The 15260-nt window shown below is 58.4% G+C and overlaps 12 protein-coding genes across 12 annotated transcripts; 5 read left to right on the top strand and 7 right to left on the bottom strand.

Annotated features, from left to right (window-relative positions):
- Positions 1–101: 101 nt before the first annotated feature.
- OT_ostta07g03280 (Cytochrome c oxidase assembly protein CtaG/Cox11,domain) lies at positions 102–947 on the bottom strand (the record flags this gene model as incomplete). Its single annotated transcript, XM_003080372.1, has 1 exon — positions 102–947. The coding sequence occupies one exon, from the start codon at positions 945–947 to the stop codon at positions 102–104; it is 846 nt and encodes a 281-aa protein (XP_003080420.1).
- A 155-nt stretch (positions 948–1102) lies between these two features.
- OT_ostta07g03270 (SF-assemblin) lies at positions 1103–1864 on the top strand (the record flags this gene model as incomplete). The annotated part of the gene is made up of 1 exon (XM_003080371.1): positions 1103–1864. One exon carries the CDS (start codon positions 1103–1105, stop codon positions 1862–1864), a length of 762 nt encoding a protein of 253 aa, XP_003080419.1.
- A 37-nt stretch (positions 1865–1901) lies between these two features.
- On the bottom strand, positions 1902–3086 carry OT_ostta07g03260 (Auxin efflux carrier; the record flags this gene model as incomplete). The annotated part of the gene is made up of 1 exon (XM_003080370.1): positions 1902–3086. One exon carries the CDS (start codon positions 3084–3086, stop codon positions 1902–1904), a length of 1185 nt encoding a protein of 394 aa, XP_003080418.1.
- A 166-nt stretch (positions 3087–3252) lies between these two features.
- OT_ostta07g03250 (unnamed product) lies at positions 3253–3838 on the top strand (the record flags this gene model as incomplete). Its single annotated transcript, XM_022983841.1, has 3 exons — positions 3253–3338; positions 3377–3593; positions 3668–3838. 3 exons carry the CDS (start codon positions 3253–3255, stop codon positions 3836–3838), a joined length of 474 nt encoding a protein of 157 aa, XP_022839466.1.
- Positions 3804–5195, bottom strand: OT_ostta07g03240 (Tubulin-tyrosine ligase/Tubulin polyglutamylase; the record flags this gene model as incomplete). The annotated part of the gene is made up of 1 exon (XM_022983840.1): positions 3804–5195. The coding sequence occupies one exon, from the start codon at positions 5193–5195 to the stop codon at positions 3804–3806; it is 1392 nt and encodes a 463-aa protein (XP_022839465.1).
- A 134-nt stretch (positions 5196–5329) lies between these two features.
- OT_ostta07g03230 (ATPase, F0 complex, subunit D, mitochondrial) lies at positions 5330–6081 on the bottom strand (the record flags this gene model as incomplete). Its single annotated transcript, XM_022983839.1, has 2 exons — positions 5330–5839; positions 6055–6081. 2 exons carry the CDS (start codon positions 6079–6081, stop codon positions 5330–5332), a joined length of 537 nt encoding a protein of 178 aa, XP_022839464.1.
- Positions 6082–6954: 873 nt separating this feature from the next.
- Positions 6955–8274, top strand: OT_ostta07g03220 (unnamed product; the record flags this gene model as incomplete). Its single annotated transcript, XM_003080366.2, has 1 exon — positions 6955–8274. The coding sequence occupies one exon, from the start codon at positions 6955–6957 to the stop codon at positions 8272–8274; it is 1320 nt and encodes a 439-aa protein (XP_003080414.2).
- A 55-nt stretch (positions 8275–8329) lies between these two features.
- On the bottom strand, positions 8330–12388 carry OT_ostta07g03210 (Helicase, C-terminal; the record flags this gene model as incomplete). Its single annotated transcript, XM_003080365.2, has 1 exon — positions 8330–12388. The coding sequence occupies one exon, from the start codon at positions 12386–12388 to the stop codon at positions 8330–8332; it is 4059 nt and encodes a 1352-aa protein (XP_003080413.2).
- Positions 12389–12668: 280 nt separating this feature from the next.
- On the top strand, positions 12669–13994 carry OT_ostta07g03200 (DNA-directed RNA polymerase, RBP11-like dimerisation domain; the record flags this gene model as incomplete). The annotated part of the gene is made up of 1 exon (XM_003080364.2): positions 12669–13994. The coding sequence occupies one exon, from the start codon at positions 12669–12671 to the stop codon at positions 13992–13994; it is 1326 nt and encodes a 441-aa protein (XP_003080412.2).
- Positions 13995–14045: 51 nt separating this feature from the next.
- Positions 14046–14438, bottom strand: OT_ostta07g03190 (Ribosome-binding factor A; the record flags this gene model as incomplete). Its single annotated transcript, XM_003080363.2, has 1 exon — positions 14046–14438. One exon carries the CDS (start codon positions 14436–14438, stop codon positions 14046–14048), a length of 393 nt encoding a protein of 130 aa, XP_003080411.2.
- Positions 14439–14472: 34 nt separating this feature from the next.
- On the top strand, positions 14473–14628 carry OT_ostta07g03180 (unnamed product; the record flags this gene model as incomplete). The annotated part of the gene is made up of 1 exon (XM_022983837.1): positions 14473–14628. The coding sequence occupies one exon, from the start codon at positions 14473–14475 to the stop codon at positions 14626–14628; it is 156 nt and encodes a 51-aa protein (XP_022839463.1).
- Positions 14629–14687: 59 nt separating this feature from the next.
- OT_ostta07g03170 (Amidohydrolase 2) lies at positions 14688–15260 on the bottom strand (the record flags this gene model as incomplete). The annotated part of the gene is made up of 1 exon (XM_003080361.2): positions 14688–15260. A coding segment is annotated over one exon (573 nt), but the record flags the coding sequence as incomplete, so codon positions are not given.

The raw sequence follows: 15260 nt of genomic DNA, 5'->3' as shown, positions 1-15260 counted from the left end.
ACGCCGGTGAACGCTATGGTGGGAGGCGGGGTGAGGCGTCGGGGAGTGCGGCGAGGCGGGCGGCGCGACAGCCGGCGCGGATTTGAAATGTACAATGCTACTCAACGCGAATCGTCTCGTCTACGGCTCTGTGCGGACGCGGTGGTGATCGGCGCGGACGGGGCGTGCACGCGAACGCCGCTCGCTCGAACGTCACCCTCGTCCTCGTCTTCGTCGAAATCGTCACTCTTGAAGAAGGTGTAGGAGAGCACGAGGGACCGCACGTCTCGCATCGCCGGGTCTCTGGCGAACTCCGGGTCGACGTAAAACAACACCGGCATGTCCACCTCCTCCTTCCCCCTCAGGCGCTGCTCCTCGAAACAAAAACACTGCACCTTGTTAAAGTATTGTCCCACCTTGTTCGGCTGTACGTTGTACGTCGCCACGCCGGTCACCGGCGTCGAGCTGTTATTCTTCGCCGTGTAAAACGCGAGCGCGCTCTCGCCCGGACGCACCGTCACGCTCTTCTGCGTCGGTCGAAATCGCCACGGCATCCCCTCCGCCACGTCGGCATTAAAATAAATCTTAATCTCCCGCTTACTCGCCTCATCCCGCGCCTCCTTACTCCACGCTTCGCTCTCTAACTTTTCCTCCAGCGTCGCCCGCCGCGTCGTCCCGCCGAACCCGGTGGCTTGACAAAACATCCTATACAGCGGCACGCTCGCGTACGTCGCGCCCACGACCGCGACGACCATCGCCCCGAGGTACTTTGCGCCCGTCGCGTTCGCCTCGCGCGCGTTCGCGTCCGCGCCACCGCGTCTTCCAATCGACGCCCGCGCGCTCGACGTCACCGCTCGCGTTCGAATCTCCGTCCCCTTCGACGTCTCCGCCCTCGACGCGCACCGCAGCGAGTCCGCGGTGACCCCGCGCACCTCCCTCGACGTCGCGAGGGCGAAGACGCGGCGCATCGCGCGCGCGAGGGCGTCGCGAAGTGCAGACGCAGCGACGTCGTCGATGTGCGTGTTCGCAATCTTCACACCCCGACGCACCGTGCGGCGCGCGCGCGCGACCGTTCGTCGCGACATTCGTGGTGTAGACGCGCGCGCGTGCGTGGGACGCGATCATGTCGACGAAGACGCAATCGAGCGCGTCGACGAAGCTCGCCAAGCTTAATGAGAGATTCTCAAATTTCTATCGAGACCTCGAGGCAGAGAAGACGCACCGCCGCGCCGTGGAGCACGATCGCATGCACGGCATCGAGGAACGTCTCGACGTCCTCGAGCGCGAGTTTAAGTCGCACGCGGAGCGCCAGAGAGGCGCGGCGAGAGAGGCGACGAGTAAAATCGAGGAACGGGTGAAAGATTTGGAAGCGCGGTTGACGCAACGCGCGGCGGCGACGGAGGAGCGATTGTCGCAGAGCGTGAGCGCGTTGACGAAAGCGATAGAGAGCGTGCATGAGGCGTTGACGGCGGAGGTTGCGAATCGAAAGGACGACATGGAGGTGCAGGGAACGAACTTGGGGAGGCGGGCGGAGGATTTGGGGAGCGCTCTGGACGAGGAGCGGTTGGCGAGACTCGAGCGCGAGGCTGAGCTCATCGCGCGCGTTGGAAGCGAAATGAATGAGGTTAGGATGCGCGTCGAGGCAGAGAAGAACACGAGAGAGAGCGCGATTGGGAAACTGGCGGCGTCGGTGGAGGACGTGCGGCACCTATCGTCCGTCGGTGAGGGCGACTTCCACGCCGTGGTCCTGGAGGAGTTGAGTGCTCTGAAGACGCAGCTCAAGCAAGAGCGCGCCGAGCGCATGGAAGAGGACGAGCTCATCGTTCAAGCCGTCGGAGAGTACTCCAAGAGCATTCAAAACGGCCTGCGAATCGCGAATGCTTGATCTAAAGTCGCGAGTTTAATAATACAATACATGTGAACTATCTGTCGATGAGGGTGAGGTACCACGAGTAATACGCCGTGAGGATGACCGGACACACCAAGTACTGCCAAAACAACAGCGTACCCACACCGGCGGCTGCGTCGTCGTCGGGATGATACATTTGCGCTTGAAGCATGAGGTTATTTGCGGTCGGCGTCGTGCTCACGGCTAGGAAACACAACCAGAAAATCTTATCGGTCGATCCGTCGGATGTCGAAGGTGAGATCCCGTTCGCGTCTTTCAGCGCAAAGTATACGCCGATGCTCAGCAGAGGGATGATGACGAAGCGCACGCCGACGACGGCAAGAGCGGTCTTCCTGTCCGCCAAGGAGTAATCCGGACCTCGAGCCAGGGACGCACCGATGACGAGCAAAACGGTCGGTATCGCCGCGTCAGCGAGGAGTTGCGCCGCGCCGCCGATCCAGCTCAGCGCCCGTCCAGGCTTGAACAAAATATCCCGCACGGGGGTACAGATTCCGGTCAACACTCCGACGACGCACGACGCCACGTTGGGATTGAAGAAGACTTTAGCGAAATCCAGCGTGCGTTGTGCGAAACTTCGCGTTCGCGCGATAGACTCCAGATCTCCGCCGCGCTCCGCAACCGACGCTTCGGGTCCACCCTCACTCTCGCTCTGGTACCCGTCTCGACTCACTTTCGCTGCGATTCGTCGTCGAAATAGCCACGGCCCGAGTGACCACATCGACGCGCTCAGCATCACCACGTACGCGCTCAAATACAGCACGCACCGATCACCGTCCTCCGCCGTGAACGTCAAATTTCCAATTCTAGGATTCTTCGTGATCGCCCGCGTCACCACCACCGGAAGCGCTAACGAATTACCGAACGCCGCGCTCATCGTCGCCACCGTTCTGAAGCCCGCCTTGACGCCGCACCCTCTCACCACCAACAATCCCAACCCCAACCCGATTATCACGTGCACCATCGACGCCAACGGCAGCAACCACATCTCTCGTAAGCGCTCAATCGTCACCGACCGCGACAGGCTCGTCCAGAGCAGCGCCGGGAGGAAGAAACTACCGTTAAACCTCGCCAGCGCTCTCTGCAACCTTTTATCCATCAATCCTCTTCGAGCGGTGTGCACGCCGATCGCGCCGACGACGAACACCTCGGCGACCGCTCGCACGGCGGCGAAGAATATTTGCGCCCCGGCGGAGACCATTCGCACCGCGCGCGCGTCGCGAGCGCGATCTAAGCGACGTAAAGTGTCGACCGCAACGCGCCGCCGGGCGGTTGGTTTTTCACGCCGCGCGCCAAAAAGGCGTTACTTTTTGCGAGAGGCGTTTTTTCTCGGCACTGCGCGACGCGGATCGGTCGACGCGCGCGAGATGTCGTCCAAGTGGACGGGCGGGCCGCAGGCGGCTGAGGTGGGCGATGGCGTCGTCGACGCGACGGCGCGCGACTGCGCGCGCGCGTGATGATGGGCGCGACGAGACGACTGACGAGAGAAAGCGCGCCTCGTCACGTTCAAACTCAGGAGGATCGACGGCGATTGGAGGACTTCGAGAAGCGCGCCGATCCGAACGATAAGGAGCAGATGAGTTTGCTGGAAGAGATGAAGGCGCACACCGAGAAGCTTGAGAAAATGCGAGAGTTCGAGGATCCGAGGCTTTCATTCACGACTCCGGAGTTTAAAGAGGCGCAACGCATCTTTCAGGAAAATTACAAGGTGCGTCGACGACGCGAACGTGACGCGCGTGCTCCGCGAATCTAACGACGTCGACCCTTTAACGCGCATTACAGAAAAATTTTGGTCGACCGGTCGAGTACGGGATGGTGAAGAAGTATCCGTGGAGTACGCCGACTCTGATGAAGCTCGACGTTCCGGTGGACGTGGACGGCAACCCATGGCCGCTCGACGCCGAGGGTAATCCAATTCTTAAGGATGAACCCGAGGAGGATGAGTTCGCTTAGGTGGTGCTATCGATCGATCGTCTTGTAACGCCCCGAGTAGGAGCATGTTTTCCTCCACCACGTCGTCGCCGTCGAGTATCAAATCAAAGCCTCCCACGTGCCTCGGCGGAGCCTCCTCTGGTCGACCTCGCCGCGACGGTGTGCCAGTCTCCATGTCGACGATGTTCAGCACATCCTGAAATAGTGCTGTTTTTAGCGCGCGGTCGCCCGCACTGTCTACGCTCATCGATGGCGACGCATTGACCTCAATGAGCCACGGGCGTAAATTTTCATCGAGCATGACATCGTACCCGTACATCTCAAAACAGTGGCGATCATTTATCATCACCGGCGCCACTGACTGAAGGGAATGTACCACGACATTTGCGATGTTATACACGAGCGCGTCTGCGATTGCGGTGCCGTGTTTCGCCGCGATGTACTGACGCATACTCCGCGCGCTCCATCGTAAATCGCACTTGGACGCGTCGTAGTTTGGATCGCGCTTTTGTACCGAGTGATTCGTGAGGTGTACCATTTCGTCATCGAACGACTCCTTGTCACATGTGTAACGAGTGGCAGTGAAGCGCGCGAATCCATCGCGGTACAGGTACGCTCGCGTTGGACGAAAAGACATGACCAGCACATACAAGCGCAAATCAAATTTTCTCCCGCCGACGCAGTACGGATTGGATATGTATTGTTGCGCGACATAGTTATCGATGCACACGTTCTCGGCACCGTTTTTCTCGCGCTCTACAACCCACTTGGCGATCTGTGAAGCCTTATGAACGATGAATATGCCCTTACCCTGCGCTCTCCCGATCGGTTTCATGATCCATAGCCCTCCGCGCTCGCGAAAGGCTCGGCGCATCATCATTGCCTCCTGCGGCATCACGTATGTGAGCGGGAGGATATCGAAGCGTGAAGCCTTCTCCGCGCCCTCATTCTTCGCCGCCTGACGCCTCGCTCTATTCAAATTTTTCGCCATCAGATCCTTGCGCGTCAGTTCGCCGTGATTCGGGAAGTGATTCACCCGCTGGTATTCCTCCATGTGCGCGGCGCTCTTGTACGGCAGGTTGTCGTGTATCCATCCCACGTCCGCGTAGAAAAAGTCCCAAGACGGATCCGTTACCGCAACCTCACACCAGCCCCGAGCGAGCATAATGCTGTGCGTGATCGTGTTCGGCGTCGTCGTCGCGAATCGCACGGGACCGGGTGGACGGCGCTTCTTATCACGTCCGGTCAACTCACGTAGAGACGTCTCCGCAGCGCCTTGGCGCAACCGTGCCTCCAGAACGTCGGAATCGCCCTCCGTGGCGGCGACGCCGTTATCCCGATGATCTACACGCCTCTGTCGAAAGCTCGAGCGCGACATTCGGTCCCGTCGCTTAATAGCGTCGTCTGACTCGGAAAAGTTAAGTATGCTACATCACAACTGACGCCTGGCTAATTACAGTTCTCGCGAGGGGCTCCTCTCGAGAGTCGACGGAGACGACGGTATGCGCTCGATTACTTGACTTGGAACCACTCATCGTTGGCAATCCTCTGGTCGATATCCTTCTTCATCTCCGGGTTGGCTTCAAAGTACTCGTCCATCGTCATCGTGGCGAGCTTGGAGCGTTGATCCGCGATCGCCTTGAGCTCGACGTCGAGCTCGGCGATGCGCTTCTTCGCGACTTCCGCATCCGCCCTCGCCTCGGCCTCGATCCCCGCGAACGACGTCTTGAGCTCCTCGATCTCTGGACTCGCCACCGACGGCTTCGTCACGCTCTTGTACGCCTTCTCAAACACGTCCACGATCTCCGGCATCTTCGTGTCCTTTTTCATCGCCGCAAAGTCCGGTTCCGGTCCCTTGTACGCCACGCGATTCACCGCATCGCGCATGTCCGCGACCGCCTTCTGCAGCGCCATGAGCTCGCGCTTGGAGGCGTCCGACAGGGCGTCCGTCTTGATCGCGTCCCAGCTCGCGCCAACCTTCGCGACATCCTGCGAGTACGCTCTGCGCGCGCACGCGCGCAACTGCGTCGACGCGCAAACACCATCACCACCTCGTCAGTCCTTCGTCCTCGATCGCGCCATCGTCCGCGTGATCGTCCGCTCGACCGCGCGCATTCGTCGCCGCGATCGCCTCGCGTCCCCTCGGGTTTTCTTCCCCTCGCGTCGCTCGCGCGCGGTCGCCCGCGCGCCCGCGCGCGCGGTCGCGACGCGCGCGCGCACGATGCGCGTCGACGCACCTCTCGTCTCGCCAGCGCGCGGAGCATGGTCGTCGTCGTGTGTCGACGACGACGCCGCGGGGGTTTCGCGAGCGCATCGGCGGTGGCTAGGTTGGGTAAATCACCTTCTATGGGTGGTGATGGTGATTTCAAATCACCTTGTGGTGATTTAGAAGGTGATTTCATAGTGCGTGTATGTAAAGCCTATCATTTTTCTGATATTTACAGTGATAGACATCATGTGACTGATAATACGACATTTCGTCACCGGTGTCGAGGAAATACAGTGATGATAAGTACATTGCGTCACTGTTCGAACCCTAGCACCCCACGTCGAAACGGTTCGTGCGAGCTCGAAAGGTTAAATCACCTTCCATGGGTGGTGAAGGTGATTCAAATCACCGTGTTTCGGGTGGTGATGTAGAAGGTGATTCAGATTTTACCCAACCTAGGGCGGTGGGGCGCACAGATCGTCCAATCGGTACGTATGTATGCGTCGTACGTATTGAAGGTACCGATTGGACTGTGTGTCGATCCGTGTCGACGCGCATCGCTCGCCGACGCGCATCGCGGTCGTCGTCGCGCGCGCGACGGGCGGGATCGAGCGACGCGCCGCGGGCGACGACGGTGGATTTATCGTCGACGCGTCCGCGCGGTCGCGGACGCGCGCGCGGTGCGAGGGCGATCGCGATCGGGGTGGTGGTGGATTTGGATTCCAGGCACCCGGGCGGTGTCGCGACGACGCGACGCGTCGACGACGACGACGACCGCGCGTGGGCGCGCGGGAGCGGGAGCGGGAGCGAGGTCGTCGTGTGACGCGAGCGCGTCGGTCGGAAGGCGTCGTCGAGGGTGGGGAGAGACGGAGGGGAGGACGGCGACGGGTGGCGCGCGCGCGCGCCGATTCGGGACGCGGCTGGCGCGATGACGTCGGTGCCGATAGCGTCGCGCGTCGCGCCGGAGAACGCGCAGAGATTTATGTTGGTGGAGGGGTTGGGGTTCGTGGTCGTCATGTCGCCCGCGACGTGCGTTGATTCGATGGTTGCCGTCGCGCAGATTTTAGTGGAGGAGGAGCGATCGGCGCTCGCGCGCGCGAAAGCGCTCGTGATGGAGCAACGACAAAGACGAGCGAGGGATGAAGCGCAGGCGCAAATGTTTGTTACGCAGGCGCAATCCGCGGCGCAAGCCGCGGCGAACGTCGTTTTCGCGGAGACGGGGCGATCGACTTGGACGTCGGCGCCAACGCCGCCGCCGATCCCGAAGACGCGGCAGAAGAGAAAGTCAAAGAAGGAGAAACAAAAGCCGAAAACTCACGGACCGTCGTCATCACCGGGTACGACGCACTCGTCTCCAAATACCGCGCCACCGTCACCACCAGCGTTTCCCACAGCCGTGATCGCGACTCCCGATTCGGCGAACGAGGAAGAGTTTCCGGCGCTGCCCATTCGGCGCACTCTGCCACCCGACAACGTGTCCGCCTTGGTCGAGCCAGTAGCACCTCCTCTCCCACCTTCTAAGTGGTTTCAATCACAAGGCTCATCACCGGACCGAAAGGTCATGCGGAGAAACAAGGGTAAGAGATTCATGCGAAGACGCATCGATCGAGTCGAGCAGTCCCACTGGGAGCTCGCGATGTTTCTTTCCTCGCACCACGAGGAGCTGGAGAAGCGAAGTGTTGAGGCCATCAAGGGCGTACGAGAATGTATTCGGCTTTTGCAGCGATGTCGCGTCGATCACGACAACGCGCTCGAGAATCATGACGCCCTCATACCGAGCATCACAGAGAGCGGACAAGCGAAATCGCCGCTGTTCCAAAGATGCGCGTGTTCGGAATGCGCAAGTTTCGAAAGCGACATTGACGGTCTCATCGGTTACAACTTTTGCAAACAAACGTGCGACTGCGATGCGTGCTTAAAAATGTACGTGCGAGCGTTGTGCAAACGGCGATGTGTGTGTCCCGAGTGCTTTGAGTTTTACACGGAGATGCTTCACGCTAGCTCCGAAACGTCCAAGCAGCTCTTTTCCGAAGATTTTCAGTGCGCTGATGATATTCCGTCAAATACCTGGAAAGGTATCTCCGTGTTTTACTCGGAAAATGGAACTAATCGAACGCTTCGTAGCATCGAAAATTTACTGGAAAAATTGAGACGACCGCAGCTGCTTCTACCGGCACCGGAAGCCAAGCCAACGAGACGGGCCCATCCACGGCCTAAACGCGAACCGCCCTCGCCCTCGCAGGCGTGATCGCGCGCGATGAATATTTCAATGTGATATTACGATACGCTCGCTCATTTGTTACCTACCAGTCGTCGTCATCGTCGCCGGCAACGGCGTGATCCCGACCGCCATCCGCCCCACTCGCGTGTTGACTCGCTCCGCCCCATCCGTCGTCACCCCATTCCTCGATATGCTCGTCAAAAGTATCCCACATTTCATCGGTGGTTTGAACAGCTGGCTCGTCGACGATGTCTTCATCAACATCCCTCATGGGATACCGTACTGGTCGTTTCACGGAATCCTCTGCCTCTGGGCTATCATCCGAACCATCGTCGATGAAGCTCGAATCGTACTTGCTCATCGAACGGTTGCCTTCACTCCGCTGCTGCGTCGGACTTGGCGTGTCTTGCACCGCCCGTCGTTCTCTCGGACCAAACATAGCAAACGTGTGCTCCAGTTGCATCCGCGACATCACATCGCGGCGCGCATGGTCATCTCTCGGTGCGTCTTCCGGTGTTGCATCGTCAAAATGTGCGCCCGGATGATTCGCAGCGTCATCCATCTGAGTATTTGCGATGAAAGCTTCATCACCGGAGCTAAGCTCTCCTTCCCCGTCGTCGTCTTCATCACTCGCTTCCGCCTCGTCATCTATAAAGTTATTCCTTCTATTCCTCCTCTTTTGTAGATTGAAAATAGGTAGCGCCCGTGCGCGCTGAGGCCGACGCGTTTGAATCGGATCATCGCCACCATTGTCTTCCTCGTCATCCACTATTTGAATTTCATTATCGTCCACATCGCAAAAGGTGCCGTTCGAAGACCTACAACCGTCACCCACAATCGGCGAAATTTCCTGCGACATCAGTACTCGTCGACCGACTTTACTGACGTGCCGCTTGAAGTTCAACTCACCATCGGTCGACGGTGTCGTTGCGGACGCTTTGCCATCGCTTTGGGGTGTCATTCGAGGTGGAGGGGGAGGCATCGAAACCCGATCGCGTATTGTGCGATCTTCCTCGTCTCGTACTTCTACATCGCTCGGCGTGCTTTTGTTTGCAAATGTAACGTCGTTCGCACGCCGCTTTTCGAGCCTCTCAGCCAGCGTTTCTTCATCAGTAGTGAGAACGCCGGGAGAATAACGAGCTTCTTTGAAAAGCGAGCGTTTCTTGGGCGTGACACTATGCATGGAAATACGCCGCGGCACGGGATCGCTCATCTGCGTCAATTCCTCCCGAACTTCTTGACTCGTTTTGATGACAGCATCGTACATTGGACCATCCTGCGATGTTTCTGGAAAGTTATGCCAATCGTTCTGCCAGTCGTCGGCGAAATCTTCATCGCCGAAAACTGCGTCAGCCGCGCCAGGCGCATCACCATCATCTGGAATTTGTGTCGGGCGTTGATGATCTGCCGCTGGCTCTGGTCCGGCAGTTTGCACCAGGCCTTGAGCTCGTCGACTCGCGCACGGACCGCCGGGGAGCGCCACGCCGGCTGGATCAACGCGTACCATCCCTTGCAAGTCAGCCATCACTCCTATAAACGCTCGTGATAGCTGACTGTGTTCGACACCGTAGACAGGATCAGGTCGCGACAGGAAAATGGTTGCCGACGTGAGGTCCAACTCACTCAGTGCATTGCCTTCGTACTCGTAAGCGTACAGTATAGCTCTACTCGCTGGATCAAGAGGAGCATCCTTTAACTTTTTCGCGGCGTTCAAGATTGCCTTGATCCCACGTGGTTTCTTCGTTTTCTCATCTCGCTTAATTTTCGATTTTGTTCGCTTTTCAGCGGGCGATGGATCGATCATCATGAGTTGACACACTGGCGTCACACCTTCCGGAATGATTCGTGGGCAGTTCTTGTCGAGTTGGAAGTGGTTCCCAGGAACTCGAAGGCAGTACATCAATGTCTCATACTTCTTCTGCTCACTGGTATACTTTGAGAACTCTTTGCCTTCTGTGGCAAGAATGACGACTTTACCGTCCCGCGCACGACCGGTGCGACCCATGCGTTGAATGGCCCTGATGATATCGACGACGTCAAAAAAGACTATCAAATCGACACTCGGAATGTCCAACCCCTCTTCTCCGATGGACGTCGCCACGAGTGTATTTAGCGTCCCCGCTCTAAAGTCCACGAGTGTTTGCTTTTGTTCTTTTTGTGTCTGCCCCTTTGTACCTCGATCGTCGCCTCCGGCCCCACCGACGCCTCCACGCTTCTTCCCAGCTGCTGTATCGCCTTGGCCAACAAACTCCGCAACTTTGATCTTACAAGCGGTGTCTGCTCCGGCTGGAACGTCGCGAAGAGCGCGCACGATGTCTTTAACACTCGTTCTGTACGAGGTGAAGATAATAACGCGGGTATCTGCCGTAGATTCCTTGAAATGATGCTTCAGAATGGACGTTAGCCTGTCGAGTTTTGGTGAATGATGCGCGCCATTGCACGACATTGAACGAAGCAAATCAACGACTTCCCTGGATACCTGATCGGTGCGATGAATCAGCGTCGACTGCTTTTCTGCGCCGCGTCTCTCGCAGTATTCGTACGCATCTTTAGCGCCGAGTTTTAACAATAAATCGTACGCCTTGCTGAGCTCCATGGCTGCTTCGAGCATGGCGTACGCCGATCCTTTGGCGCGAACGTTCTGGTTGTGGGACAAATCTCGTCGTGCAGAATGAAGCGTGAACCAAGCTGGAGGCTCTATTCGTGACGCGCCATGCGTGGCTCTGTTGTTGATAAATTGCTGCATACGATAAGAGTTCTCACCGAGTGCGCCCATGCTGGCGAGCTTGGCGCAGTACGGTCGCAGTAAATCGCACAACATGTCTTGCACATGAGACATCGCCTGGTCGGGTTTGACCTTCTCAACGATCATCTCACGTTTGTGTGTGTATCTAGAAACGTCCGGGTCTTGATCGCTCCTAAAATCGATGCGCCCGATCCGCAAAGTCTTCACCACCGCCTGAACTTCCTCTAGACCTTGCCCAGGCGTCGCAGTGAGCGCCAAAAGACGAAATCTAACTTTTTGCTCCGTTAGCACACGAAGCACCTCCGCGGAGGCGTATTGCCCTCTGGCGTGATGCGCCTCATCGACGACGACGCAGACAACTTGATTCGCATCCAAATCACCATTTTCTAGATCATTGTGAACCGTGTGTGGAGTGCAAAAGAAGACACGCTTCTGTTGCCAAAAATCTCTCCGCGACCCGCTCTCATCCTTCTTCGTCGTTCCCATGAGCACGACGGTATCTTCCCTCGGAATGCCCAGCATTCCGTGACATGCCGCCATCTGTTGATCGACAAGCGGTCGCGTTGGGGCCATAAAGATGATCTTCCCGGTTGGAAACCATCTGTAATAATTGAACATGACCACCGCGGCGATGAGCGTCTTCCCCAGACCTGTCGGTAGACACACGAGCGAGTTCGTCAACAACGCGTTTCGCGTGATTTCGTACTGATACTCTCTCCGAGCTATCTGCGCTGGATAGACATACGTCTGTATAGCCTCCGGGTCCATGGGCAAACCTTCCGGACCACCCGCGGTTGGACACATCGTCAGTCCGGCGGCGTCTCGCGCGCCCAAGGCATCCGGAGGCAGGTTTGTTCGTAACGCCTCCAACTCCTTCGCATCGTTCGACTTCCGTATCATGAGTTCCTTCGGTAAAGTCCCCTGATGCTTGCGCTTCCCCCGCTCCTGCTCCGGTCGCTTTCGCTTCCAACCGCCTCGATCCTCTCCCGTGGGTGCGCCTTGATTCGCCGCCGACGCCCGCGCGCCCGACTTCACGCGCTCCTGTATCTCCCCCATCACCGTCGTTGGCGCCGCCCGCGTTCCCACCGCCGCCGCAAACATCGATGTCACCGTCAACTGTCCACCGTCGCCCGTTTTCTTCGCTTCGTCGCGCGACTTTGCGAACTCGGCGCGCGCGCGCAGCGGAACGTCATCTAAATTCTCTTTTCTCCCGCTCAAGTCGCCACCGCGCCGCACCGCGATCGCATTTTTATCCCCCATCGACTTTCGCGTTCGCACCGCGTCGTTCGCGTCGCCATCGTTCAGCCTGGACGCCAGCGCGCGACGCGCGACGGCGTCAACGTCGACATTCGCCAAAACGAACGCGTCGTCGTCGTCGTCGTCCCAGCCGTCCATCGCGACGCGCGGCGCGACGTCCACGATCGACGTTCCACCCGCCGCGCCCTCGAGGACGTCGCCGCGCCCGCGCGGACGACGCGCGCGGCGAGAGGGCTGAGCTGTCGCGCGGGCGTTTGAAGCGCGACACGCGAGACGCGCGTGCGAGACCGACCGATTTTTAGAGTTGTGATTGGTCGTGAGGTATACACGCGCGTTGTGATTGGTCGCGAGATGTACCGGGCGATTTTGAGTCGTGATTGGTCGTGAGGTATACACGGGCGTTGTGATTGGTCGCGAGATGTACCGACCGATTTCGCGCGTCGTGCATCGACCCGCGTCCGCCGCGCGCGCGCCGCATCGACGGACGCGTCGACGACCGCGCGCGTCGCCCGATCGCGGGTTCGGGGACGTCCGCGGCGTCGACGACGACCGCGCGCGCGCGCGCGAGCGGGCGCGTCGCGCGCGGGAGGGAATCATGGGACGGCCCACCGGCGCCGGCGGCGGCGACGACGCGGACGAGATCACCGAGCAAATGGCGAAGATGCTGGCGAAGATCGAGGAACAGAAGAAATACCTCATCGCTGGCGCGGATCGAAACGCGAACGCGAAGGAGATCGCGTACGGTGGGGCGTACGCGTCGATGGAGGGCGAGGGGGCGTTTTCGGTTGACGCGTTTCGAGAGACGTTCGCGCTGACGATCACGGACGCGAGTGAGGAGCGGGTGGTGTTCGAGATGGAGGGATGCTCGGCGGCGTTTGCGAATGCGTTTCGTCGAATCATAATCTCGGAGGTGCCGACGATGGCGATCGAGAAGGTTTACATGATTAACAACACGAGCGTGGTGCCGGACGAGGTTTTCGCGCACCGGCTCGGTTTGGTTCCGATCAAGGCGGATCCGGCGCGGTTTGAATACAGAGGCCCGAACGATTTGGCAAATGAGACGAACACGATCGTTTTGAGCCTTCACGCGAGGTGTCACCGCGAGCGTTTGGACGACGGGTCTCTCGGCGAGGTGGTCAACCGAAGCGTGTACTCGAACGCGCTGCAGTGGTGTCCGGACGGAAGCCAACTGCCTGAGGAAGAGAGGGCGAAGTACTCCGACTTTAAGCGCTCGCAACGCGAGAGTTTCGGCGAAGAGGAGCTTGGGTGCGTGCACGACGACATTTTGCTCGTCAAACTAGCACCAGGTCAAGAGATTGAGCTCGAGTGTCACTGCGTCAAGGGCATCGGTCAGGAGCACTCAAAGTGGTCGCCAGTGGGGACGTGTTGGTACAGAATGGTCCCGGAGATTACGATTTTAGAACCAATCACGGGAGCCGACGCGGATGTGTTCATGGAGAGGTGCGCAAACTTCAACGACACGCACGCGTGCTACGCGTGCGAGGGCAAGGGTGATAAGAAGACGGTGAAGGTTGTCGAAACGCGCGGGTGCGATTTGTGCGTCGAGAGGGTGCGAGAGCTCACGGGCGAGCCGGGATGGGATGAGAAGATCGCCGTTCGAAAACACAAGAATCACTTCATCTTCACCATCGAATCCGTCGGTCAGATGAAACCTGGCACAATTTTCAAGGAGGCTGTGAAAATTTTAGCGTCGAAATGTCAGAACGTTTTAAGTACGCTGTGACGCGGCCGTAGACTTAGCAGAAGATTACATGAAAACTAATCAATCAATCTATTAGACGTTGATGATCTTAATGCCAGATGCGTCGTCGTCGTCGTCGTCGTCGTCGTCGTCGTCGTCGTCGTCGTCGTCGTCGCCAAACTCAGCCATCGCGTCCTCAACGCCCTCGAGCATTTCGTCCCACACCGCGTCGTCGTCGTCGCCCCACTCGCTCTCGTCCTCATCCTCCTCCACGTCCCCGCGCTCGGCGATCGTATCCTCGATGGACAGTAAAGCCATCTTCCCGTACTTTTTCGCCGTCCTATTCCGATTCTCTTGCCTAATTTCATCCAACAGCGCGCTCACCTTTTGCCCGCGCTCGAACGAGTCGTCGTAAATGAGCCGAATCTCCGGCGTCAACCTCAACGACATCCTCGACCCAATCTTCCGCCTCACGTACGTCTCCATGCGTTTCAACCCTTTTATCGCGTTCTGCTTCCCAATGGAAGACCCGAACCAGGATCTGCTGGACATTTTCAACGCAATTGAAAGCATTCCCAACAAGCCGAAGGAGATGTTTGAAGATTTTAAGAAATGGGCGCGCGGTGATTACGAAGACGAACTTCCGCGCGGGGGCGGCGGAGGTGGATGTGGATAGTGCAATGCTGAGCTAGAACTGTATCTTTAAGAATTAAACAACACGCAAAATAAAAACGCCTACGCCTCAACCGCACCTGGAAACAGACGCATGAAATTCTCTCCGCGGATCATATCGATCAACTCAGGATCGGCGGCGAGCTGAGACTCCAATAATCCGACAGCGCCAGCGTACCCGCCGTCCTCCATGGTCACGAACGGATAATCCGATCCCCACACGATGCGCTCTCGCCCAAACGTCTCAATCAATCGCCTCAACTGTCGCTCGGTGGAATCCGATCCGTCCTCTGTCGCCACTCGCACTCGAAAGTGCGCCGAGCACTTGACATGTATCTGCTCAAAGTCTCGCCCTAGGGCTAACAGATCCTCGAACCCCTCGTCCTCGATGCCCTTCGTGAAGCCAAAGTGATCGATCAAAACTGGCACCGTCGGCTCCGCCTCGCACAGCGCCCGAATCGCCGGAATCTGCGGCTTTAATCCGTGAAAGCACATGAAGCCCACCACCGCCGGTGGCGTCGCCTCCGCGCACGCTCGAAACATCGCCATTCCCACGTCGTCGTCCATGCCCCAACCGCTCGGCCAGAGCGCCGGATTGAATCGCACGCCTCTGAATTTTCCTCTCGGCGTCAACAA

Source organism: Ostreococcus tauri, assembly GCF_000214015.3.
Source record: "Ostreococcus tauri WGS project CAID00000000 data, contig chromosome 07, whole genome shotgun sequence".
Lineage (NCBI taxonomy): Eukaryota > Viridiplantae > Chlorophyta > Mamiellophyceae > Mamiellales > Bathycoccaceae > Ostreococcus > Ostreococcus tauri.
Note: the sequence above shows the minus strand (reverse complement) of the source record. Positions and strands in the feature narration are given on the sequence as shown.